At 44.4% G+C, this 26,495-nt stretch overlaps 2 protein-coding genes across 5 annotated transcripts in view; both read left to right on the top strand.

Moving 5' to 3' along the window:
• Ikzf4 (IKAROS family zinc finger 4) overlaps positions 1–19,510 on the top strand; it is a 30,059-nt gene extending 10,549 nt beyond the window's left edge. Inside the window, exons 2-9 of one of the 4 annotated variants that reach the window (XM_048807592.1) lie at positions 1,953–2,003; positions 3,235–3,314; positions 8,206–8,310; positions 9,749–10,009; positions 10,878–11,045; positions 14,217–14,366; positions 14,830–14,961; positions 15,702–19,510. In XM_048807592.1, coding sequence (XP_048663549.1) covers positions 3,245–3,314; positions 8,206–8,310; positions 9,749–10,009; positions 10,878–11,045; positions 14,217–14,366; positions 14,830–14,961; positions 15,702–16,462 — 1,647 coding nt within the window. In that variant the 5' untranslated portion in view covers positions 1,953–2,003; positions 3,235–3,244 and the 3' untranslated portion in view covers positions 16,463–19,510. Of the gene's footprint in view, positions 1–1,952; positions 2,004–2,077; positions 3,315–5,223; positions 6,693–8,205; positions 8,311–9,748; positions 10,010–10,877; positions 11,046–14,216; positions 14,367–14,829; positions 14,962–15,701 lie in introns of those variants that run through there. The other 3 variants (XM_048807600.1, XM_048807596.1, XM_015483240.2) reach the window with 3 other exon arrangements.
• Positions 19,511–22,790: 3,280 nt separating this feature from the next.
• On the top strand, positions 22,791–25,296 carry Rps26 (ribosomal protein S26). The gene is made up of 4 exons (XM_015483239.2): positions 22,791–22,943; positions 23,188–23,365; positions 24,439–24,569; positions 25,192–25,296. Exons 1-4 carry the CDS (start codon positions 22,941–22,943, stop codon positions 25,225–25,227), a joined length of 348 nt encoding a protein of 115 aa, XP_015338725.1. The 5' UTR covers positions 22,791–22,940; the 3' UTR covers positions 25,228–25,296.
• The last annotated feature ends 1,199 nt before the right edge of the window (positions 25,297–26,495 follow it).

Here is a 26,495-nt window from a genome sequence, read left to right as displayed (position 1 = left end):
GTTTAGCAAGATTCTGAGCAAATTAGCAAGATCCTGTATCAAAATAAAAACAATAAAAAGGACTGGGGATGTGGCTCAGTGGTAAAGCACTCCTGGGTTCAATCCCCAGTACTAAAGAGAGAGAGTGAGAGAAGAGAAAGAAATGAAAAAATAAGGAAATAGGGGTCAAATATAAATGTAGAGACTTTTCCCCTCACACCTAGGATTGAGACTACAAATCTTTCTGATGAAATGTAAGGGAGAGTTACTTTGCAGAGTGAAGCTAAACCCATGATTCAGGGTTTCTCATGAGCCTTCCTCCAGATAAGAATGAGGAAGGGGCAGGAAAACAGATACTTCTCTCCTGTGTACCTCCCTGAACCCTCTTACTCTCCCTACTTTGGTTTGTTTGTAGTATTACAAACAAACCAAATTTTCATCCATCTGCCTCTGTGACAGCTTTCAAAGAGTTTAAGAATCCTAGTGGTAGCTCAGGCTGTTACCTTGCTCCATTTTGGCTCCACCAAATCTGCCTCTGGGGCATTTGTTTTTTATTAGATGAATGGTAAAAAGCAATTTTAAATGTTTTTAAAATTTCACCAGCTAGATTTCCCCATCTTCTCAAAGGAGAAATCTTCTCCTATGGAGATAATTCATTGCAACAAATTATCACTTTTAATTGTTCTCTAGTTTTTTTGTTTTGCCATGCTGAGAATCACACCCAAGACCTCCTACATATTAGGCAAGTGCACTATCACTGAACTACATCCCCAGTCCTGTTCTCAGTTATTTGTTTGTTTGGTGGTGCTGGGGATTGAATCCAGGGCCTTGTGCATACAAGACAAACACTCTACCAACTGAGCTATATCCCCAGCCCAGTTATTAGTTTAATACTCTACTGCCAATTATTGCTCACCTTACCTCAAATAGACCAACCTGCTTTTTAATCTACCCATCTGCTTTTTAAAAAATAAGCATAACAAAGTAATTGACCAGAGGGTATAGAAAGCCACTTAAAAGGTTTGTTTAAGCCAGGCACAGTGGGTCATGTCTTTAATCCCTGCTACTCAATAGGCTGAGGCAGGAGGATGGACACTTCAAGACCAGGGCAATATTTTGAGACCTTGTCTCAGAATAAAAAGGGCTGGGATGTAGCTCAGTGGTAGAGCCTATATTTAGCACATACAGGGTTCAATCTCTAGCATCACCCCCTCCCACACACACATCAAATTTGTTTATACCTTCAGTAGAAAACTTATCACTGAGCCCTAAGGTGGGCTTCTTTCTATCATATTCCACCTTCCTGTTATCCCCACTCCTGCTGCACACCCCAAAAAAGAATCCCACAACCGGCACAGTGGTGCATGCCTGTAATCCCAGAGGCTTGGGAGGCTGAGGCAGGAGGATCGCAAGTTCAAAGCCAGCCTCAGCAATAATGAGGTGCTAAGCAACTCAGTAAGACCCTGTCTCCAAATAAAATACAAAATAGAGCTGGGGATGTGGCTCAGTGGTCGAGTGCCCCTGAGTTCAATCCCTGGTACCCAAAAAAACAAAAGAATTCCATGAAAGACTGAATTGAGCTTATATTTTTTCCTACTCCTTCTTAACTGAGGTCTGGCGTCTCTACAGGGCTGTTTCTTCATCTCTTGAGGGCTGAAGTATAAACTAGCTCCTATGGCATCAGCTCCACTACAGGGAGAAGGTATACTCTCAAAACCAAGACCATTCTAGACCAAGGTAGTATTTCTACCCCAGAGGCTGGGGAGGCCTGAAGAGGTTGTAGGTAGGAGGAAATCTTGGGGCTTGGAAGGCAGAGTACATTATTTTTCTCACCAGGACAAAGTACTTTAGGATAGTTTCAGACCATGCTTAAGTGATCTTCTAGTTTTCTTGCTTACTCCAGAATGTTAAAAGAAAAACCTTATCCCTTCCTAGATCTGACTTCTAATAGCAGCTGTTTTCTCTTTAAACAGATCTCTTTAAGATGGATATAGAAGACTGCAATGGCCGCTCCTATGTATCTGGTATGCCTTCTATGTGTTTCATTTGGACAGGCTGGGAGCAGACACTGATCTGTGGGGCAGGGCAGAGAGCCTTTAACTCAAGCACACCACCTCAACATAAACATCAGTCATCGAGCTGACATTCACTTTTGGTGGTAGTTGATAGTGGCACACAATCATTTTGTGATTTTTATATTCCCTAAAATAGTAACTCTTTCCCAGACTTCTTGGGGAATAAGGAAGAGGAAAGGAAATAGGAGAGGACTATTAGTGGACACTATTAGAGGGATGATTTGAAGTAAATAGAAGATGTGGTTTCTTTTCCCATGCTCTGAAATAACCAGCCAAAATAAAATTCTGTCCCATCCAAGTAGAAAGTGGAGCAGTGTTTCAAACCTCAGAAGCCCACAGGGCCTAGGAAGGTATATGAATGAAGTGAGCTAGGTCAGTTAGCAGAAGAGAATAGGAAGGACTGACATGAACTAGAGAACATACCTCAAGGAACAGCAGCTATTCAGAGTCCACTAGTGATTGCCATGTGGTAATTTGTATCTTCCAACTTTTCATTAGACATCAGAAATCTGAATTTTTATATGAAATAATTCTGTTTTACAATAATACTTTTTTTTTCTGTACTGGAATTAAACCCAGGGATATTCTACCATTAAACTACATCCCTAAATTACTCAGACTGACCCCAAACTTGTAACCTTCCTGCCTCAGCCTCCTGAGTAGCTGGGATTGATTACAACTGTATGCCACCATGCCTGGCTGTCAGTGTTTTAGAAAATGTTCCATAACACAAGTCAAAACTATCTATGAGCTGAATTCAGCCCATGGACTACCAGTTTGCACCTTCAAAGGTAGGAATAGAGAGCCCAATTCACATTCCCCTCAATCCTTTTCCATAGTCTTAGCATGATATAGCTTTTCACACCTACCAAATATTCTTACTGAGGCAGAAGAAATCATTACATGTAGTATGAATTGCTTTTGGAGATATCAGAATAATCAGGTTTAACAATTTTAATGATGTAAAAAGAAATCAGAAACTTTATCCAGATCCTTTTCTGAGAGTATAGGAAAGAGTCTCTAAGATGGAAAGAATTATTTTTGGGACCATTAGAACGTCAGGGCAAGAAATGATTATAAGAGGTAAGGGAAGTCAGAATTAGGTTTTGATGTGATGAGTTTCCCCATCAGAAATCCAAGAACCATTGTTGTAATGACCTGTAGTTTGTTTTTACTCTAGAGTGGGACCAATGAAGGAATTATTGGCATGCACTACGAGAGATAGCAAGACGGGTGGGTCACACTCTGTGCAACACCCAGGTAATGTGCATAAGATGTTGACTCTGACCCATTTCTCATTTAAGAGAGAAGGAATTGGAATGGATAAAGACATTCAGTACCTGCCACATGCTGAACAGAATGACAGGGATCAGATGGGCTGATCCATTGAAAGAGACTAATGGAACTAAGTCATGGTTCTAAGGAACCAGCCAGTCCTCCTACCTCCTGCTTAGTTAAGCCTATTCATTACTGAGCAAGAAATATGTTCAGGACCCTGCATTAGTGCTGGGGAGCACTCATATGGATAAAAACCAATCCCTCATGCAGAGTAGGTTAATGAGAAACTATGAAAGTTGCTGGGGGACTATCCCATGGGGCTCTTTTCAGTAGTGTCTCTAGAAACTACTGGATACTAGCAGAAAACTTCTGAGGATGTTTGCTTCACTGTGTTGTGAAATCAAACTTCACCTGCTTAGAGAAAGTTGGCATTTTCTAGATAAGAAACAGGCTCTGCACTGATGGTTCTTGATTGAGAGTAGAGGCCTAAAACTCCTTATCTGTGCTTTGAGAATTCTAGATGTCAGCAGCTACCTTAGAGGGAAAAACAAGATAGGGCTAACACTGGCTTTAAACAATGCCCCCTGTAGGACTGGGCATTGCTGAGACAGTTCACCCGAGGGGCATCTGAGAGCCCATCACTGACCCACCTTCTCCTGGATTGATATGGAAGCAGAGGGGTGGGCTACAGTGTACAACCCTCCTAATAAACACCACAGCTCCTTATCAGGTTGTCACTACTGTGTGCCTCCATGCCAGGTTGTATTCCCTCACCTGGCCACTGATGAAGGCAGTAGCTTTCCTGTTCTTTAAAGAGATTTTACCTCACAGAACCTGATTCAGAAAGTCCTTTTATTGTGTGTGTGTGTGTGGTGTGGTGGTGCACACCTGCAAGTTCAAGACCAACCTCAAGCAACTTAACAAGTCCCTAAGCAACTTAGACTCTTCTCAAAAAGTAAAAAGGGCTAGGGATACAGCTCAGTGGTAAAGTGCCCCTGGGCCGAATCCCCAGTACCCACTCTGCCAAAAGAACAAAAAGAAAAGTCCATTTTTTCCCTCTCCCTTTCTCTTTCTAAAGGCACAGATCATTATTACCATGAGAGAGAAAAGGAGTCCATTAATTTACAGCACAGATTTCTATACTCCCTTCCCACACATACATGCCCCTATCTTGCAAAAGAAATGTAGTTGCTCAAACCTAGCTCATGCAATTAATTGACTGAGCAATGCTTGTCCAAAGTATTATAGGGCTGTAAAATATTTAAGGGAACCTTAAGAGGAAAAGATCCAGGGGTAGGCAGCCCGAAGTTTCATGGCCCCTCCTATCCCCAAATTCTTGGAATTAGAAAATGTAGTCTTCCAAAGTAGGTCAGCTCCTCAGTGAACAGCTCCTCTGGAAGGGAAGGGAGCAGAGGCCTTGTCCTTTAAGAGGGTAGATTCATCCAGGGCTGTGGGCTGCTGGAGCCCCAGGGGCACAGGAAGGAGGAGAGGCCGGGAGTTTGTACCAACCTTTTTGCCTGGGATCTGAAAAGGCTCAGGGCCACAGAGCACCAGTATCCTGAGACCAGATTGTGCTGGGCCCTCTGATTGCTGGGAAAGGGGGCTGTCAGTCCCCAGACCTCCCTCCTGGAGGAGGAGGGGAAAAGGGAACACGGTGCCTGAGTTTGCTGGGGGAGGGGCTGTCTGCCAATTGGAAAGCCTTGAAGCTGCCCCGTGTCCTGGGCCCCATGACCTCTGGGGCCTTGGCTTCCCCAGCTGGCAGAGGATTGAGCCTTCCCTTGGGCCCCCCTTTTCTCCCTCCTGCCCGCAGGCCCATCCATCTCTCTCTCTCTCACTCTCAGTCTCTCTCTCACTCTCTCTCTCTCTCTCTCTCTCTCTCTCTCTNAACCAAGATCTAAGGGGCCTCAGCCTCCTCCCCACAATAGAGCTGAGGATGGGCGTCTTTCTTTGCTCATGTACCCACTGTTCCCTGCTAGCAGGCTAGCATCCTGCCACCTGGAGCCCACGGTCAACAGAATAAGCAGTCAGGATGAGGTCCCTTGCAGAGAAGTGTGGAGGCTCCCTGAGCTCATGGCTGTTCTCTAGAGGTAGCCACTCTCTGAAAGGATGGGGAGAGGGCAGCGGGAGCAGAGGGCTTGTCTCCTTAAACATGTGAGACACATTTATCTTTTGCACTGCTTCCCAGTTCCTTGCCTCCTGTTTCTCTGCCCTTTACCTACCTCTCAGTTCCTCTGATGTGAACCTCATGATTTGGCTTTGCCCTCTGGGGGTTCAGCCAATCTATGATGACTTTGACCAAGAAAATTTCTCTAAGACATTAGAGCAGCCTTAATTCTTGGCTTTGACAGTCTGAGATTTCTTGGGAGTCCCAGGCATTTGAAATTCCCTCACTGAGGTTTCTGGGGCTGAGAGAGGAACTGCTGAATTTTCTAAATCCAACTCTAGTCCCCTTCACCCTCTGGCTAGAATTCAAAAATCCCTGGAGCCCCACAAATACTTGCTGACCCCCAAAACAAATTCAGTCTTATGTTTTAGTCCCATGAAAGTAGACTTAATCCTGTTTTCTCTCTTACCTTTATCCTAGGGAGGGCAATAGCATCAGTAAGCCTTTGGAATTACTGGTGGACTTGAGGCTCCTGGAGCTTTCTCACCTGTTTCCAGGCCTTAATTGGGAAAGCCACAGATGCTTTCTCCTCAGTGTCCTTAAATATTCCTTTAAGGATACCTTTCCCATATAGTAAGCCCCTGGCCCCATAAGGCAGCCTCAGCCCTGGTAAGCTGAGGCTAGCTATGGATTTCAGCAAGCTCACCTATCCTTTTAGGATCAAGGTCTAGCACCAGGCCCTGTTCTTTCCCTGTAACTAATATCAAGTGATTTAGAGCAAGTCACTACTAACATTTGAAAATGAATAAGAAGATGCCCTTTTCAGACCTTCTAACCTTGGTCTTACACTTAATCGAAAGGTCATATTTTAAAACTGGGTCTGAGTCCACAAGTCTTAACCCACAGTCCTGAGATGCTCGCTTCATGATATGTGTGTGGTTCTGATTTCAGGCAACTTTTCAAGGAAGCCATGGCTCACCTAAAGAGCCCCAGCTGGGAAAACTCAGATTCAAGCTATACATAAGGCTTTTTCTATAGATAGTGAACAAATTTCCTCAGGTTTTGATGGGATAGCATGGGGGAAATGGGACTCTTAGGAGAGGATATGAATGGGAAATGGTCCCAAAGTCCTGAGTGGTTGTTTTCTTCCCACTGACCAAAGCTGGAGAGGGATCCCTCAGGAGGGTGTGTTCCGGATTTCTTGCCTCAGGCCCAAGACTCCAACCATTTTATAATGGAATCTTTATTTTGTGAAAGTAAGTATGTGCATAGCTGGGCAATTGGGGAAAGTACTAATAGGTGGACTTTAGGGATGAATTTTAGGGTTTGTCTCTCCTCTCTCTCTCCCTCTCCCTCTCTGTCTCTGTCTGTCTGTCTGTCTCTCTCTCCCCCCTCTCTCATCCATATTTAGGCCTATGTGCACATAACAATGCATGTTCATGTTAGCAGATAATATAGAAGGCTATGGGTATGTTTATTTCAGTAGGTATATTCTCTTTATTCTCTATGTAGCTACATTTTGCTTTGTGTCTGTATATGTGTTTATCTACATGTGTTTTTATTTCACTGTTATATTTATGCAGAAGATTGTGGGGAGGAGGGATTTTTTAAAAGACACTCATATTTTCAGGTATGTTATTTGATTTTTGAAAACATTATGATACTCAAAAGCATTTTACAAAACAATTTATCAAGAAATTAAAATGAATATATTGAGGGTAAACTCATTATTTAATTCTCAAGGGAACATCAAATAGTAAATATGTGACTGAAATCAGATCAGCTTTCTAAAGTACTCAAATTTTTTGCTGAATTTTGAAAGTGTAATGGACCCAACTTCCCCTGGGACAGTGATTCCCAGTTGGCTGAATAAGTGATGGTCAAGGAATGGGCACTTACTCTCTGTGACCTGATCCCAGCTCCACCACTACCAGCTATGTGACCTTAGATAAGTAACATAATCTCTCTTATGACTCCTTATCTGAAAAATTAACACAATATTATTTTGTAGAATTGTTTTAAAGATCAAAGGAGATAATTCATTTATCTGGGTTCTATATAGAATAATGCCTGGCACATAGTAAGCACCAGAAACATTAGCTACTATTACTGTTGTTACTAATATTATTATTAGATTCAGGGACAATTCCAACTGCCCTTCCTACAGATCCTGAACCCGGTAGTGGGCCTCCAGAAAGGAACAGGAGGACTGGACATGGTGGTACTGTAATTCCAGTGACTCAGGAGGGCTGAGACAAGAGGATCACAAGTTCAAAGCCAGTCTTAGCAACTTAGCAAGGCCCTAAGCAACTTAATAAGACCCTGTCTCAAAAATAAAAGGGGCTAGGGATGTGGCTCAGTGGAAAAGCACCCCTGGGTTCAATCCCTGATATCAAAAGAAAAGAAAGGAACAGTAGGAAAGAACATTGTTCTAATTCACCTCCTCTTCAGGCCCCTATTTTCCTCTCTACCCTGGCCCGCCCAGGCAGTCCTGCTTCCTGCAGACGTCAGGCAGTGATGCTCTTCCCCTCAGGCCTAGATAAAGGTAGAGTAGACAAAGCCCAGCACTGAGCTCACGGAAGTTGGCATTGGGCACTAAGCTGGTAGGGGCACAAGGTATGGTGCCATGCATACAACACAGCTTTATACATGGCTATGGGATTAGTGTTTGTGAAGTTTAACTGAATTTTTTTAAAAATTAGGCAATGGACAGTATATGGCTCTAGCCCCAGCCCCAGCTTTACCTGCCTTCTTGTTCTCTCCTCTAAGGTAGCGGGGACTCATCTCTGGAGAAGGAGTTCCTTGGGGCCCCAGTGGGGCCCTCGGTGAGCACCCCCAACAGCCAGCACTCTTCTCCCAGCCGCTCACTCAGTGGTAAGTCAAACTCCTACCCCTCCTGGCACTCAGCACCCCTATTTTTGTTTGGCCCTCAATTCACCTTCCATAGGCAACCATTTTCCCATCATCACCTCCTTCTGGTCTCCTGCTTAGAGTCTCTAAAACCATGAAAGAACTGGACCTGGTGGCCCACACCTCTAACCCCAGCAACCTGGGAGGCTGAGGCAGGAGGATCACAAATTCTAGGGCAACCTCAGCAACTTGGGAGGCCCTAAGCAACTTAGCCCTAAGACCCTGTCTCAAAATAAAAAACAAAAAGGACTGGGAATGTAATTCAGTGGTTAAGCACCACTGGGTTTAATCCCCAGTACCAAAATAAATAAATAAATGCATAAAGGAGTTTAGCATCTGGCTTCTGAAAACAGTAGTCACTGCCAGACCAGGGTGGAACACATGGGTGGCATTAAGATGAAGTAGGTAAATTCTGGAACTGGAGAAGTCGGTAGATAGAAATGGTCATTAGAGATTGATAGGAAACAGAGTAAAAGGACCTCATCTCCCCATACCATGTACTCCTGCCCAGGCAGGAGCTCCCTGACTGCCCCTCCCCAGTTGGCCCTAGATCTATGACATTCTCTAAATGGTTGAAATAGCCAGGAATGTAGGTCAGAGCTAGAGCCAAAGCCTTCTCCTCAATAGCTCCTCCCTCTTATACTACCCCCCTCTCAGATTTGTATGGAGGGAATTGAGGGGGGGGGGTTCAGTCTTTTGGGGCAGGAGGATAATGGAAGCCATGCCTATCTTCCAGTTTTTCTCTCTTTAGTTTGCTGTCCCTCTTCAGTCTTCCTAGGACTGTTTTCCCGCCACTGTTACTTGTTGGCTTCCTGCCCAGACCCAAGCCAGACATCTTTCTTAATGACAAGAGAATAGAGAATAAGCTGCCTCCTTTCCCCAGTGACAGAATACATCCTATGTACCTCAACTTTTTTCTCTTAAAGCCTGTTTTGAGTGGGGGAATACCAGGGATTGAACCCAGGGGCACCTAGCTACTGAGCCGCATCCCCAGCCACTTTTATGTTTTATTTTGAGACAGAGTCTTACTAAGTTGCTTAGGGCCTTGCTAAGTTGCTGAGGCTGGCTTTGAATTTGTAATCCTCCTTCCTCAGCCTCCTGAGTGTTGGGATTACAAGTGTGTGCTACCATACCTGGCTTCTTGAAGCCTGTGTGGTTTTTTGTTTGTTTGTTTTGATTTTTTTTTTTTTTTTTTTTGGTGGGTGGGAGAAAAGGGGAATGTTGTTTCAGGTTGCAGAGGACTCTGTTATCACCACCCAGGATACTAGGGTATTGACTCTGTCTTAAGGCCTGTAGGTCTCAGCACCTGGAGACACCCTGTTGGACTTCAGGAGTGTTGCTCTGGCCTGGGAACAGGTTCTCCTTTGCCTATATCTGTTCTAAACATCATCCCACCTTCCAGCCAACTCCATCAAGGTGGAGATGTACAGCGATGAGGAGTCGAGCAGACTGCTGGGGCCAGATGAGCGGCTCCTGGAAAAAGACGACAGTGTGATTGTGGAGGACTCATTGTCCGAGCCCCTGGGCTACTGTGATGGGAGTGGGCCAGAGCCTCACTCCCCTGGTGGCATCCGGCTGCCTAATGGCAAGCTCAAGTGTGATGTCTGCGGCATGGTCTGTATTGGACCCAACGTGCTCATGGTGCACAAGCGCAGCCACACTGGTGAGTAAGCCAGAGGCATTCAGGGAGGAGCTGGGTGAGGGGTGCTTAAGAGGCAGAGACAATGCTGGGGCAATGGCAATAAGAGGGTTGCAGGAATCCATGCTGGAGTGGGGTAGTCTCAGAAAGGGAAGGGTCTCTCCCAGCACATTTTCTAGTTGACAAAAAAAAAAAAAGAGGGAATTTGAACTTCCATTAACTCCTGTACCTTCCTGGCACTTTCCTCAGCTGTTGTTATAAAGGAAAGCTACTGTTTTTCTGAGGATGTGAGGGAAAAGGAGATGTTGTAGTCTCAAGGAGGATTCTTATAGCTCAGTGGTAGAGTTGTGCTTAGCATGCAATGAGGCACCACGTTCCGTCTCCAGCACCAAAAATTAAAAAAAAAAAAAAAAGAAGAAGAAGAAGAAGAAAGAAGGAAAAAAAGAATAAAAAGGATCCCTTTGTCCAACAGGAATAGGACTCCTGAGTATCATTTGGGCCTTCCTAGCTCATAATTATTAAAAAAACAAAAGGTAAGGGGCAGGAAACAAAGGCTTCCTCCTCTTAGCCTCTTCAGACTTTGAGCTCCTGGGGCCAATGGGCCCTGTGGAGCTCAGTTTTGGGTAACAGACTTGTGGTCTGGTGTTCCAGACCCAGTACTCCTTTTCTGCCACACACCTCTAACTCACACCTTCCCAGGACAAGACCGTCCCTAGGTCTTGATACTAATACTTGATAAAGTAATACTTGATAAAGCAGTATTAGCATGTGTGGCACACTCCTGCCCCTCAGCAATATGTTCAGTGAAACTTCCCTTGGCAGTGTTGGGGACTATCTTCAACCTTTGACATTTTTCATGCCGGCCCTCTGGAACCTGTTCTTTCACTTGCAGGTGAGAGGCCCTTCCACTGCAACCAGTGTGGTGCCTCTTTCACCCAGAAGGGGAACCTGCTGCGCCATATTAAGCTGCATTCTGGGGAAAAGCCCTTCAAATGTCCTTTCTGCAACTATGCCTGCCGCCGGCGTGATGCACTCACTGGTCACCTCCGCACACACTCAGGTCAGTGACCATCCAGCAGGAGAAGAGAGAGTGGGGCCCCGAGCGTACCCAATAAATAGAGCTCCTAGACTTTTCTGTATTGGGGAGTTACAGTGTCTATCACTGAGGAGGGGAGAGCACTCATACAGAGCAAATAGGGCCTTGCCTCTTTAACTCTTCCTCTGGGCAGCAGGGCCCATGAGAAATTTGCAGGACCCTTTGTTGAGGTATTTTACTGCCACACTGTGTGACATGGAACAAAAGGAGCATGGATGGTCTTGGCTCCGCTCTGATTTTTGTTTTTTAAAGACTGTGATGATGCAGGTGCCATCTGTGCCCCACAACCACACTTTTGAGCCCATGGAAAGCCCTCTTCCCATTCCCATTTACCCTGGGCCCTGCACTTATCACCATCTTAATCTGCCATCTATAACACCAGAAGTTTTTGGGCAACCACTGTCTATCCTCTCCTCTACTTCCTACAGGATCCTGTAAATATCCATGGGCCTCCCAAACTGGAAAAAAAAAAAAAAGGAGCCTCAGACCTCCAATTAGGAAACAAGTATCCCATTTCTGTTCTATCCCAAAAGGCTGTCACTTTCCAAGAGTCAGGAGCAAGACTAGAGAGTGTCTAGGAGTCAGTATTTAATAGTGCTGGGGAACTAGATCAGCAAGGTGTTCTAGATCAATCAAGACTATTTGAATCAGTATATCTCAGAATCAACTAGACAAATAGTACTTGTCAGAAATTTTACTAAGTTTGGGGCTTTTGGCTTGGACTTGGGAAGATGCCAGGAACTTAGCTGGCAGGAAGGAGGGAACTCAAGACTGAAAAAATGCAGGAAAAGGGGAAGAGAGGAAAGAATTAGCAGGGTCTGTCCTCGAAAACTTTCCTTGCTGTTTTTCTCTTAAACTCTCCTGGGCCAGGACTTAAAGGAACAGAGCAATCATTTCTGCTTTCTCCATCTACCCACCTTCTTTCAGGTTCTCCACTTTATAACTGGGACCTCTTTATCTCTATATACATGGAGGAATAGAGAGAAAGATCATCACTGATTCATGCTTTATTATCTACAGAGCATTTCATTTGTGTCTCCTCATATAATCCTCATAATAATTACAAGATAGATGTGATTATCACCATTTTGTTGACAAAGAACTGAAGCCCGGGGGGGGGGGGGCGGGGGGGAAGGTTGCAGGCCATATGGTTTTTATGCGGCATGACTGGACCCCCATCAAGAATCAGTGCCAGAGCTGGGTATGATGGCACACGCCTGTAATTCAGCTACTGTAATTCAGGAGACTGAGGCAGTAGGATCATGAGTTCAAGACCAATCTGAGCAATTTAGTGATACCCTATCTCAAAAATAAAATAAAAAGGGATGGGGGTATAACTCAGTGGTAGAGTATCTGCCTTAACATGCGCAAGGCCCTGAGTTTGATCCCCAATACTGAAGGGAAAAAAAGAAAAAAAGATCCAGTGTCAGGTGCTCCTTTTTCTCAGGAAATGGGCTGCTCCCCCTGCTGTTATGAAACAGAATGGCTTGGCCCCCAGAATTCTTCCCAACAAATTCAGCTGGGTAGATTTTGGATGTTGTTCTGAAGGAAGTTAAGGGAAAAAAAAGGAGACAGGTAAACTGTCAGAATCCATCTCTGTTAAGATGCTTCCTGTTACAGTTGACACATAAGAAAAAATAGGCTGGAGGATCATTCCTCTCCCAGATGTTAAGTCATTTCCCCAAGGGTGTTGGATAGATAGGAACTCTGGTGTTCATTTCATCCCAAACACTAGGGTTTATGGAACAAGAGCAAAATAGCAAAATGTTGATTTAGTCAAGGCACAGCTTAGGCATGTGTAGGGGGTGAGTATCTCCTGTAGAGAGGAGATATTTTCTCCTGTCTCCCTGCTCAATAGAAGCAAAAAAACATAAAATATACAATACCTTGTACTCTTCACTGTTTTTTCTCTTTTCACAAATATCATCTCTCAAAAGTTGCCTTAAGCTGGTGTGGAGGCACACCGTATAATCCTAGCAACTCTGGAGGCTGAGGCAGGAGGTTCACAAGTTCCAGGCCAGCCTCAGCAATTTAGCAAGGCGCTAAGCAATTTAGCAAGACTCTGTCTCAAAATAAAAAATAAAAATGACTGGGGATATATCTCAGTGATTAAGATACCAGTGATTAACACTTGGGTTCAATCCCTGGTACAAAAAAAAAAAAAAGTTGTCTTTATAACCCATTCTTTAAAAAAAAAACCCAAGCCAAGTGCATAGTCCCACCCCTATAATCCCAGTAGTTTGGGAGGCTGAGGCAGGAGGATCAAGAGTTCAAAACCAGCCTCAGCAACTTAGCAAAGCCCTTAGCAACTCAGTGAGACCCTGTCTCTAAATAAAATGCAAAAAAAGGCTAGGGATGTGGCTCTGTGGTTAAGCCCCCTCGGATTAAACCCCAGCTCCCCCCACTCCCGAAAAAAAACTGGTATTCTTTTTCACTCTCTCCCTTATTTTCTTCTTTCTTTTTGTATTCTTTTTCTTTTTTCAGTATTTCTTGTCACTGATGGTACTTCTGCTGCTCTCTTGGTAGGTACCTCAGTATAGAGAGACAGAAGAGAAAATAATCAGTTAAATCAGGCAAGAGATGGAAGTAAAAATACAAGTAAAGGTCCATGAAAACTGCCTCTCCCCACAAGGGCAGATCTAAGGGCTCTCATTTCTGTCACACCAGCCCACCAATTTCCCCCAAACCAGGGCACATAGTCTGTTAGAAAAAAAAAAAAAAAAATTCCCTTGTCTGATAAACAGCACTTACACCTGCCTGCCACATGGAAAGGTTAAACCGCAGTCTGGGCCCCAGACTCTGAGATCCTGGGGTGGGGCTTGCTTGCCTGCCTGCTGCTCCCCTACAAAGGCCTTGGGTCCTCACTTCCCTTGAGCAGCAACTTGGTCATCAAAGCCCATTACCAGTCTGAGGCCGTATGTCTTGGGATTCCCTCACTCCCATAGCTGCACATTGTCTCTCTTCCCCAAATTGGTCCATCTGTCCATTGTTACAGGTAAAATTGGAGAAGGGTAGACAAGCAGAAGAATTCAACTTAGCAACATCTTTTCCTCCCTATGCCAGTGTATATTTGCTCCTGGATAATTTTGAGAACAAGGGCATGGAAGTAACTCTGATGCTGTCTATCTTCCACAGTTTCCTCTCCCACAGTGGGCAAGCCCTATAAGTGCAACTACTGTGGCCGGAGCTACAAACAGCAGAGTACCCTGGAGGAACACAAGGAACGGTGCCACAACTACCTACAGAGTCTAAGCACTGAAGCCCAAGCTTTGGCTGGCCAACCAGGTGTGGCCCTGAGCAGTACTATGGGGGAGTTGAGAGAAGATCCAGAGGATTGCAGGTCAAGGGTGATTCCAGTTCCTCCTCCTACAGAAGGATGAGATATATAAAATGGGAAACAGTTACCCTCATTAAATCTACTATTAAATCTTCCAAACACCCCATTCTAAGTACCCTCGTCAGTGTAGAGTAGGGTCTTATGTTAGGTACTATAGGGAGATCCAGAGGTAGTGAAAGGTTGTCTCTATCTTCAGTCTAATAGAGGAGAGAACACAAGAAGTATAGAATCAAGAGTCAAATGTGTATACTTATCCTCAAATGGTCTGAAATATGGGGATGAGCTTTAGAAGGGTAAAGTAAATAGTTTCCCAGGCTTTAGGTCTGACCCTCCTTGGCTACTGACCTACTGGTTTTCTTGAGGTAGTACTACTCCTACTCAGCTACTACTGCCCCCACTCCTTCCCACTAGGTGAGGAGATCCGTGATCTGGATATGGTGCCAGACTCCATGCTGCACTCATCATCTGATCGGCCAACTTTCATCGATCGTCTAGCCAACAGCCTCACCAAACGCAAGCGTTCCACCCCCCAGAAGTTTGTAGGTAAGAGTCCAGTTGGAAAGGAGACGATAGCTTAAAGCCATAGCTCAAATAAATCTGAGCTCTGATTGCCATTAGACCAGAGATTTTGGTCTGGTGGTTGATCTAGGGAAAGAAAACAACCTGATAATTCTGGTGTCAAAAGTTTTCCCCAGACCAGGAGGGAAGTAATGAGGAAGGATGTACCTCAAGAGGGTGGAAAGGAGTCAGTGTTGAGAACTTGTGGTAGCCTAAGGGGAGGTGTTTGGGAGTTCAAGCCCTCTGAGGTTTTGAGGCTAGAAGGACTTCAGTCTGTGTAGGCTCTTGCAAGACTTGGAGGAGAAGTAAGCATGTACTTCCCCCACATGACTCTGGCATGAGGTCCCTAAGGATCTGGAGTTTTATGGAGAGTGATGAAAGAAGTATTCATGCTAGGTAGGATAATACTTGTCTAAAATTACAGCCTACAGTCAGGGAGTGAGCCCACCACACTGCACTCATCATTCCATCTTGGGGGAAGGAAATGAGGTGTAACAAATAAGGTTACAAGCAGCTGGGAGTGTAGCTCAGTGGTGAAACACATGTTTAGCATGTGTGAGGACCTGGGTTCAATCTTCAGCACCACAAATAATAATTACAATTAAAACAATAATAATGATGATCATGTTATATCCAGCCCCATGGGTTAAAAGAAACAAACCAGCAATCCTGGGGAGCACTTAGGAATTATTCAAAGACAGCCTTGCTGAGATCTTTCTCCACAGGTGAAAAGCAGATGCGCTTCAGTCTCTCAGACCTCCCCTATGATGTGAATTCTGGTGGCTATGAAAAGGATGTGGAGTTGGTGGCACACCATGGCCTGGAACCTGGCTTTGGAAGTTCTCTGGCCTTTGTGGGTGCAGAACATCTGCGTCCCCTCCGCCTTCCACCCACCAACTGCATCTCAGAACTCACTCCTGTCATCAGCTCTGTCTACACCCAGATGCAACCCCTCCCTGGTCGCCTGGAGCTTCCAGGGTCCCGAGAAGCAGGTGAGGGACCTGAGGATCTAGGTGATGGAGGTCCCCTCCTCTACCGGGCCCGAAGCTCCCTGACTGATCCTGGGGCATCCCCTAGCAATGGCTGCCAGGATTCCACGGACACAGAGAGCAACCATGAAGATCGAGTTGGGGGGGTGGTGTCTCTCCCTCAAGGTCCCCCACCCCAGCCACCTCCCACCATAGTGGTGGGCCGGCACAGTCCTGCCTATGCCAAAGAGGACCCCAAGCCACAGGAGGGGTTATTACGGGGCACCCCAGGCCCCTCCAAAGAAGTGCTTCGGGTGGTGGGGGAAAGCGGTGAGCCGGTGAAGGCCTTCAAGTGTGAACACTGCCGCATCCTCTTCCTGGACCACGTCATGTTCACCATCCACATGGGCTGTCATGGCTTCAGAGACCCTTTCGAGTGCAACATCTGTGGTTATCACAGCCAGGACCGGTACGAATTTTCTTCCCACATTGTTCGAGGGGAGCATAAGGTGGGCTAGTGACCTCTCCCCCTGCCCTTAGTCCACTACTCCACTGCCCCACTATAGGTGTCTAGCCTTGTCCCCACCACACCCCAAGGAGTTTTGCATTGTAGCCCCCACCACTGGCCACTTGACTTCACACCTAACCCTGACTCTCCTTGCCTATTCTTTTCTACCCTGACCTATTTAAGCATTGTGATGAAACAGATCTTTTGCTTATGTTTCTTCTTTTTCTCTTCTCCTCTCATCTCAGCATATTCACTGAGTTATTTATTAATTAGTTGACTTTGCCTTTTTTATTTATGGCATTCCCTTGCCACTCCCTCACCCTCTGGCCCACAGCTCCCTTCTACTGTAGGCCTAATTTTTTTCTTGTGGATCTAGCATCCAATAGCCCCAGGGGTCAGAAGCTCCTCTTCACATTAAGAGACCTTGAGCTTCTTGCTTTAATCTTCACCCTTTATCTGATTTTTCAGTTTTTATGCTGATACCTCCCAATGGCCCTACCTTAGCTCTGTGGCATTATATCTCCTCTCTGGGACCCTTCAACCTGGTACTCCATACCTCTTGTGCCCTCTCACTTTAGGCAGCTTGCACTATTCTTGAATGAATGAAGAATTTCCTCATTTGGAAGTAGGAGGGGTTGAAGAAATTCTCCCCAGGCACTGTGAGACTGAGGATCCTCTTGACTGCCCCTGGGAATTTGAGCTCCCCAAAGCCTACCTTCAGGATCTCTCTCCAGGATGTGATATAGCTCGTCCCTGTCCCCAGCCCAATCCTCATCACCACCCTAGTCTCTTCAACCTGCCGCTCTGCTCAGTGGTGGCTTTTCTCTCTGTGGAGTAACCCCATTTTATATTCTCAGGGGCCAAGGCTAGGTCTGCAACCCTTTGTCTAAGGCACATTGGGAGCCACAGGTGCCTAATTAGGAACCAGGGCATGGGAAGGGTGTGGGTCAAAATATTTTCTCTCCTCCACCTCCCAGACTTCTTCACTCTAGTGACCTTCATGGGCTTACAGGGACTCTTTCAGTCCCCATCCTATGAGAAACTGGTGGGTAGCTGCCTGATAACCAGGGGTCTCTCAACCCCTCTGTCATGCTGCCTTCTTCCTCTCCTTCCCAGCAGGATTCACTCTCTCATTCCTGCACTCGTGGGCTCTTTCTTGTTATTGGTGGCAGGGAGAAAAGGATGTCTCTTTTCTCTCTTCTAATTTTCAGTGTAACCAAAAATTATCCCAGGATGAGCAAGGATATGTGCCCCTCATCCATTCCATCCTTGTTCCATCAAGAATGGAGTAGGTACAACTCACCGGGGGTCATCCTTCACTGCCCTTCTATACTCAGCTCCCAGACATGCAGGAGGGGCATTCTTCTCCTGGCTGCTGCAGAGACCCCTGGTATTTGGATAACCAAGGATTCATGAGAAGGGGCAGGAGGAGGTACAACTCCACTGCAAGTGAAGGTCTCTTTCTACAAAGAGCTCCCTGCCCGGGGCCACAGCCATCCCACTCTCTGCTTCCTTGAGATTCAAACCAAAGGCTGTTTTTCTATATTTAAAGAAAAAAAAAGAAAAAAAAAGTGAAAAACCAAACACAACACCTCACAAGTTGTAACTCTTGGTCCTTCTCTCTCTCCTTTTCTTCCTTTCCTGTCCATCTTTCTTGCCACGTGTCCTTTCCTTATTGGCCTTTCACCTCTTCTTCTTTTCTCACTCCCTATCAGGGATATTTGTTTGGGGGGTTGGTAAAAGGTGGGCTAAGGATCAGATCCTGGGATTGGGGCTCTTAAGGGTCTGGGAAGAGTCTACCTTACCCTATCATGGGAAGTGAAAAAAACTCTTTTCCCCCTTTTCCTTCCCCATTATTGTGGTTTTCCCAAGAGAACCAGATTGGCAGGAAGAGGCCTTGTGGGATGATTGTTCCTCCTTGACAATGTAGCAATAAATAGGTGCTGCCAAGGGCAGAGGATGGGGGAGTCAGCTCAGAGGAGAGTGGTCCCTAGAGAAAGTAAAGAGTCTTCTCAACAGCACCCTTAGGTACTTGCTCCTTGTTCAGGATGGCAGCAGAGCTGAGATTAACACCTGGGCTTCTCCTGAACTATTCTGGTTATTGAGCCACTTCCTGTTGGACCTACCCATCCCACATCTTCTATGTCTGCTGTGTATTTGATGATACCTCATAAGGACTTATCCCTTCTGGGGTATCAAAGCCTTAGGGTGCCCTCATCCCCTCCCCTAACCAGCCTTGGCACCTGTAACCTCCCGGAACATGAAGGACTATGCTCTGAGGCTATACTCTGTGCCCATGAGAGCAGAGACTGGAAGGGCAAGACCAGGTGCTAGGGAGGGGAGAGAGGGGCATCCTGTCTCTCTCTAGACCATCACTGCACTTTAACCAGGGTCTTAGGTACAAAATCCTTCTTTTCAGAGCCTTCCAGCTCTGGAACCTCAAACATCCTCATGCTCTCTCCCAGCTCCTTTTACATAAAAAAATAAAAAGAAAGAACAAAAACCACACGGTGAAACCCACATGGAGTAAAGAGGTGTTTCCTTTTATATTGCTATTCAAAATCAACACCACAAAAAGAAATAAGAATTTCTAAATAGACACTTTTCCAGAACTTTGTTTTTTCCTGTCAATGTCCAAGCTGCGGGTGGGATTTTGTAATACTTCTGGCAGCTTCTTTCCTTGTGTACATAATATACATATATATATATATTTTTAATCAGAAGTTATGAAGAACAACAACAAAAAAAAAAAAAAACACAGAAGCAAGTGCAATACCACCTCTCTTCTCCCTCTCTCCCAACGTTTCCTTTGTAGCCTGTTTGGTGTTTCCTTTGACCCTTGCCCCTCCACTTCCTCCTCTCTTCCTCTGCCCCCCACCTTTTTTTAAGTTTTTCTCCTTTCTCTATGGGAGTTAAACTAGCTTTTGAGACTTATTGCAAAGCATTTTGTATATGTAATATATTGTAAGTAAATATTTGTGTAACGGAGATATACTACTGTAAGTTTTGTACTGTACTGGCTGAAGGTCTGTTATAAATAAACATGAGTAATTTAACACCCCTGGTTGTTTTACAGACTTCCTTTGCCTTACTTTCCTGCTAGGAGGGAGGAGGGATCTCCTTGCAGCAAGCTGTACTAAACAGTTTTGGAGGTGAAAAAGATTGAGAGTAAATCAGACCAGAGAGCTCAAGTTGTTGCTACAGAACAGGGAAAATTTCAGCCTAGAATGAGAAGTGGAGGAAATTTTCCTATAAGTATCTTCAGGATATGAAAATCTGACTTGCCTATCTATTCAAAGCAGAGATTCATCAAACCTTTGTAGAGTACCTACTATGTGCAAAACACATTACATGCCTAGGGAGATGTAAGTTACGATAACACGAATGATGATAATGATAGGATCCACCACTTCAGCGTCTCATAATTCCCAAGCACTGTACAAAGTCATCTTTCTTTTTCCCCCTGGTGCTGGGTATTGAACCCAGGGGCACTTTATCACTGAGCTACATCTCCATCCCTTTTTATTTTTTATTTTGAGACACAGTCTCACCAAATTGCTTAGGGCCTCACTAAGTTGCTGAGGCTGATCTCGAATTTGTAATCCTTCTGTCTCAGCCTTTTGAGCTACTGGGATTACAGGCATGTGCCACCATACCCGGTCCAAGTCTTTATTTAACTGGAGAAATACCTGCATAAGAATAATCACAATTATTGGTGAAAAATAAAAGACAAAGAGAGATTAAATAATTTGTTCAAAGCTAATCAGCCAATAAGTAAAAGGCAGCATTTGAACCCAAGAATATGTAAGTCTAAAGCCTGCCTATGCCTTTATGACAGTGAAACCTTCAGGCAACAAAAACCCAAAGAAAAACAAAGTAGAAAAATCAACTTCATTATGTCTTAAGTGTTAATTATTTTCTATACCTTTCATTCTAAACTTGTTTTTACTCTGATCTATCTCACTGCTATGATACTACAATGAAGTAAAAATTGGAGACACTCCTATCTAAAATCGATTATTTACTATGTCTCATTGAAAATAACATATTCAAAGTTAAAAGAAAAAATGTATATAGTTGCTTCCGCCTAAAACCAAAAATTAGAAAATAGATTTTAGCCCCAATAAAGTGGGTTAAGGTTAAATGAAATGTTGTTGGAGAGAGAGTGAATCTGCTGTGTTCAGAATTTAGAATGACATATGAATAAATGTTTGGTTTCTATCTATTCCATCTTGGGCTCAAATGCCACCCAAGGAGGCTCACTTGCCACCAGTTGACAAATCATGCTCTAGAGCAGTTTTTCAAGTGGCCTGTATTCTAAGAGTGTCCTTAACTTTGGAGCTACTAGGTGGTTGCAGGATAGCCTCTCCTGCTCAAGGCGCAAGCCTTCTGATGGCTCTTCAAAGGGAGCTGAAAATGTGTGAGGGAAGGAGGTGTGGATTTTTATTATTTATTTATTTATTTGTAGTAATGGAGATCCAACCCAGGGGCACTTTACCCCTGAAAACATCCCCAGCAGGTCCCCTTCTCTTTTTTTTTTTTTGTACCAGGGTTTGAACCCAGTGGCTCTCAACCACTGAGCCACATCCCCAGCCCTTTTTGTGTTTTATTTTAAAACAGGGTCTCTCCAAGTTGCTTAGGGCCTCCCTAAATTGCTGAGGCTGTCTTTGAACTTGCAATCCTCCTCCTGCCTCAGCCTCCCAAGGTGCTGGAATTACAGGCATGCATAATACCTTTATTTTTAAAAATTTATTTATATGAGGTGCTGAGGAATGAACCCAGCGCCTCACACATACCAGGCAGGCACTCCACCACTGAACTACAACCCCAGCTCCCCACCCCATTACCACAATTTTATTTTGAGACAGGGTCTCACTATATTGCCCAGGTTGATCTACAAGCTGTTATCTTCCTGTTTCAGCCTTTTGTTTTTGTTGTTGCTATGCTGGGCACCCAACCCAGGGCCTCCAGAATGCTAGGCAAGCACTCTACCATTGAACTACACCAAGGAATAGCGAAATCACCTTTGTAGGTCTTGGTCAGCATTTATTAAAATAAAATAGAGAACAAAACATACCAGTGCGCCTTATGTCATAAGGGTGTTATTTCATGAGGCTTATATATGTGTATATTTGGATTTATGTTTGGGTACCAATGAGAAATGCATTTCTGCCATGTGTCCGGGTCAAAAATATGAAAAATCTCTGACCCACCCTTTACCTGCACTCATTTGTTTGCTAGTTGAGAGACAGCATAATACAGTGGCACCAATACACCTCTTACTAGCTCTGTGTATTCTGAACAAGTTGTCTAGTCATTTTGCACTTCAAATTTTCGAACTTTAAAGTGATGATAATAATAGTGCCTAACTTATAGACTTATTGAGGTTCAATGGGTTAATATTTACAAAGAGCTACTACAATTCATGGCACTGTGCTAAAAAGATCCAAGGATTAAAAGGGCGGATAAGAAACAGTTCTAGATCGGGTGCAGCGAAGCACACCTATAATCCCTAGAGAGGCTGAGGCAGGAGAATCCTGAGTTCAAAGCCAGTTTTGGCAATTTAGCGAGGCCCTAAGCAACTCAGTTAGACATGCCTCTAAATAAAATATAAAAAGGAATGGGGATGTGGCTCAGTGTTTAAGTGCCCCTGGGTTCAATCCCAAGTATCAAAAAAGAAACAGTTTCAGCACAAATGTTCTAGTTCATTGTCTCGCATTTCGGTCTTTTTATTCACAAAATGTTGTTTCCTTCAAGGTCTTCCACTTCGTAATTCTATGTCTTGTGGCAGGGCAGAGAAAAGAAATATGAGGGGCCGGGACTGGTGACACAAACCTGTAATCCCAGACATTCGGGAGCTTGAGGCAGGAGAATTCCAAATTTGAAGCTAGCCTCAGCACTTTAGCGAGGCCCTAATCAACTTAGTAAGACCCTGTCTCAAAATTTTAAAAAAGGGATGGTGAGGTGGCTCAGCAAAGCACCCCTGGGTTAAATGACCGTGCCAATAAAAAAGAAGAACAACAAGAAAAAAGAAACGCGTGCAGCGACACTTGCGGCCTAAGGACGCGGGGCCGAGACCTCTGAGCTTTGTACTACAATCCCCAACACACATCTTTCCTCCTCTGCCCTCTAATTGGAAGAGCGTTTTAGGGCCTAGCACCGGGAGGAAGTTGATCTTAGCGACGCATGACGCAAATTTACAACTTCCGGCCTACGGTGTCGCGATGTTTCTCGCGAAACCTATAACACTAATTTTCTTCCGCCAGCAGGCTAAGTAGTTCCAAAGGTAACTTGTTCCATGCATAAATAAACCCTAGGAACCTCTGTCTCCTCTGGGTTTCTTTGGAAACGCTAAGTAATCAAGAAATTTTTGGAAGTGGTTTTCCGTTCTTGATACTACGGGTTTTCCCCACGTGAGCGCAGGGATCTTGCGCTATATAAGAGGTCCGGCCGGATGTCACGTCCTCTCTCGGGTCCTCGCTTCCAAGATGGTGAGTTCTGGCGCGTGGTGAGCGTGGGATTCCGGGTGGAGGCTGAAAGGAGCAGATTTGGGGTTTGTGGGGAATTGAGAGCCAGTGCCATGGTGGAGGAGAGACGTATGATTTTGGATTTAGAAATTCGAGAAACCTGAGTGGCGCCTTTTTAGGCTGCCGGCACGAAATGGAACCCGTAGATGGCTGACTCTGGTTGAGTTCCACCCTCTTAATTCCTAATGGGATCTCTTTCCTGATACAGACCAAAAAAAGAAGGAATAATGGTCGTGCGAAAAAGGGCCGCGGGCATGTGCAGCCCATTCGTTGCACGAACTGTGCCAGGTGCGTGCCCAAGGACAAGGCCATTAAGAAGTTCGTCATTCGAAACATCGTGGAGGCCGCAGCCGTCAGGGACATTTCCGAAGCAAGTGTTTTCGACGGTAAGTGAGCCACTGGAGCTAATTGTGTAAGGGTCTAGTACCTGAACTTATCCCCCGACCTCGCGCTTTTGCAGACTCTGTTGGCGCATTTCTGGAGTATTCTAGACAATTTCTTTAAGGTTGTTGGTAAAAGAGAATGGTATATTCTCGTTTTTGGCTTGAAGCATAGTATGCCTTTTTGTGATAGTGCCCTAGCTTTACTCCGAGGTTTACATCATGTGACTGCCTGTATTTCCAGAAACTCTTCTGTAGACAAACCTAGTGAACGTAACAATTCTTAAATTAGCGAAGAGCATCTAAATGCTTGTAGAAAAGTAGAAATGAGTCAGAGTTTCACGAAGATTTATTTAAAGAATGGAAGCAGGCTAGGTGGGGTGGTCCTGGCCTCCAAGCGACCCCGAGGACAGAGGCAAGAGGAGGCTAAGTTAATGACCAGTTTGGGTAATTTTCAGATTTTTTTAAAAGGCTGGGGATTTAGCTCATCGGTATAGGGGAGTAGGGAATGGGATGAAAGAAGACTAGTTTTTATAGTGATGTAACTTTTTTTTCTCAAATTACTTTCTTAGGCAACAAGAAGGGGGCCAGCTTTAGAACTGATAAAGCTGTTGAAGGAACTGGACTCAGGGTTTATTACTTGTAAACAGGATGTGATTTTGGTTCCCATGGTGTCAAGATGGGTTTGGAGGGGATATTGTTATTCATTTGTGAAACTGACAGTTATGGTTTTAGGTGTCAGAGCTGAACAGTTTTGGAAGTAACAAAGTTTCATGGATGTGTCTGACATATGCTTTGATACTTGTTTTGCTTTGTTTAGTACTGTGGATTTAACCTGGGGTATTCCACCACAGAGCTAAATCTCCAGTGAACTTGTGATCCTCCTGCCTTAGGCTTCCAAGTTGCTGGGGTTACAGGTGTAGGCCACCATGCTTGACTATAGGTTTAGTTTTGACTGATAGAATGAACAAGAAAGAATAATATAAGGTGGGTATTGACTGATAGAATGAACAAGAAAGAATAATATAAGGTGGGTATATGATACCTAATAATGTTTTTCCCTCCTTCCCTATTGTCAGCTTATGTGCTTCCCAAGCTGTATGTGAAGCTGCATTACTGTGTGAGTTGTGCCATTCACAGCAAGGTAGTCAGGAATCGATCTCGTGAAGCCCGGAAGGACCGGACACCCCCACCTCGTTTTAGACCTGCTGTGAGTATTTTAAAAGAAGGATGTGTACATTTGAGGAGTTATGGATAAAAATATAAGTGAGGGCCAGAGAAATATCAAATTAAGATCTTTTGTGGTAGGGCAGGTGGGACCCACACCTAAAACTCATAAAAGGGCATAGATACTTCTCAGGAGTTTTTTGGGTTGAATAGTGTATTCTCCTTCCATATTTACCAACTGTTTATGTGGGGGTTTTGGTTATTGTTGTCATTGTTTTGTTGTTATGTTTTTGTTCTGGGGAAGGAACCTGAGGCCTTGTACATGGTAAGCAAGTGCTTAGCCACTGAACTGTATTCTAATTTCAGATCCATGTTTTTGGGTTTTTTTGGTTGGTTTTTTTTGTGTTTTTTTTTTTTTTTTTTGCGGGGGTGGGGGTGCCGGGGATTGAGCTCAGGGGCACTTGGCCACTGAACCATATCCCCAGCCCCATTTTGTATTTTATTTAGAGACAGGGTCTCAGAGTTGCTTGGCACCTTGCCATTTGCTGAGGCTGGCTTTGAACTTGCAATCCTCCTGCCTCAGCCTCCCCAGCCACTGGGATTACAGGTGTGTGCCACCAGATTCATGGTTTTTGATGGATTGTTTTTTTTTTCCCCCCTTTCAGGGTGCTGCCCCACGACCTCCACCAAAGCCCATGTAAGGAACTGCATCCTTAATGAGTGAAGAAAATCTATCTTCTGGAAAAAAATAAAATGGAAATTATAATTCATATCTGTAGGCTTTGTGTATGTGTGTTTATGCTGTGTATTCAAGTACCACAGTTTTCATAGGGAACCTTAATTTTTAATTCTTTTGTATTGAGTACTTGGTCTTGATAATTTTGCATAGCTGTGTGGAACATGGAGGTTTAAACCATGTTAGATTTTTTTATATATATATATATGAATATTAGGTTAATTCAGCCTGTACAAGTTTAAGTTGGCACCCTAAAATTGAGGAAGCAGCTGGGAGTTTAGCATGTATAAGGCCCTAGGTTTGGTTTGATTCTTCGATGCCTATCTAGAAGGCTGATTTCAGTGATTTCGTGAACCCTGTCTCAGAATAAAAAATCTATGTGGAGCTTAGCACTAGAGTGTCCCTGGGTTCAAATTCCCAGAACTGGGGGGGGGGGGAGGAGGAACAGATGTTAATAATCCCTAGTGGGGGGACTATTTATTTGGAAACTTATGACAAATAGCTTCAAAGAAACTTGTGAAAAATCACCAGGCATGGTGGTGATCAATTCTGTGATTATTTCAGTGATTAAATCACTGTTAATTTCAGTGATTTGGGAAGCTGAGGTCGATAACAGTTTCAGGCCAACATGGCCTGTCTCAATTGGTTGGGGGTGCTTGCCTTACATGCACAAAGCCCTGGGTTCAGTCCCCAGCACTACACACGCCAAGAAAAAATGGTTGGGGGTGTAGCGCAATGGTAGCGATCTATAGGTTAAATCCTTAGTACTACATACAAATTTTTTTAAAGGGCTAGGGTTGTGGCTCAGTGGTAGAACGCTCACTTCACACGGGAGAGACCCTGGGTTCTATCCTCAGCACCACATAAAAAAAAGTAAACAAAGATTGTGTCGTGCTGGGGATGTGGCTAAAGCAGTAGCACGCTCACTTGGAATGCGTGGGGCATTCGATCCTCAAAGATATTTTGTCCACCTAAAACTAAAAAATATTTTTTTAAAAAAAATATGTCCATGTATAACTAAAAAAAAATTTTTTTTTTAAAACCCAGCTAAATTGCTGAGACTGGTCTTGAATATGGGATCCTCCTGTCTCAGCCTTCCAAACTACTGGTATTACAGGTGTGTGCCATACACTCAGTTTAGATAGCTTTTTAAATTAAAACTAGCCAGGAAGGTATGTATCTAATCCCAATGACTTGGGAGGCTAAGGCTAGAGGATGGCAGGTTTGAGTCTG

Source organism: Marmota marmota, unplaced genomic scaffold (assembly GCF_001458135.2).
Source record: "Marmota marmota marmota unplaced genomic scaffold, marMar, whole genome shotgun sequence".
Lineage (NCBI taxonomy): Eukaryota > Metazoa > Chordata > Mammalia > Rodentia > Sciuridae > Marmota > Marmota marmota.
The sequence above is the reverse complement of the archived record's forward strand: the minus strand, read 5'-3'. Positions and strand labels throughout refer to the sequence as shown.

What these genes read in the sequence shown, in the direction of transcription:
- Rps26 (XM_015483239.2), top strand. An exon ending in CGAAGCAAGTGTTTTCGACG is followed by an intron (nt 23,366 to 24,438) that starts GTAAGTGAGCCA and finishes CCCTATTGTCAG; the next exon opens with CTTATGTGCTTCCCAAGCTG. An exon ending in CACCTCGTTTTAGACCTGCT is followed by an intron (nt 24,570 to 25,191) that starts GTGAGTATTTTA and finishes CCCCCCTTTCAG; the next exon opens with GGTGCTGCCCCACGACCTCC.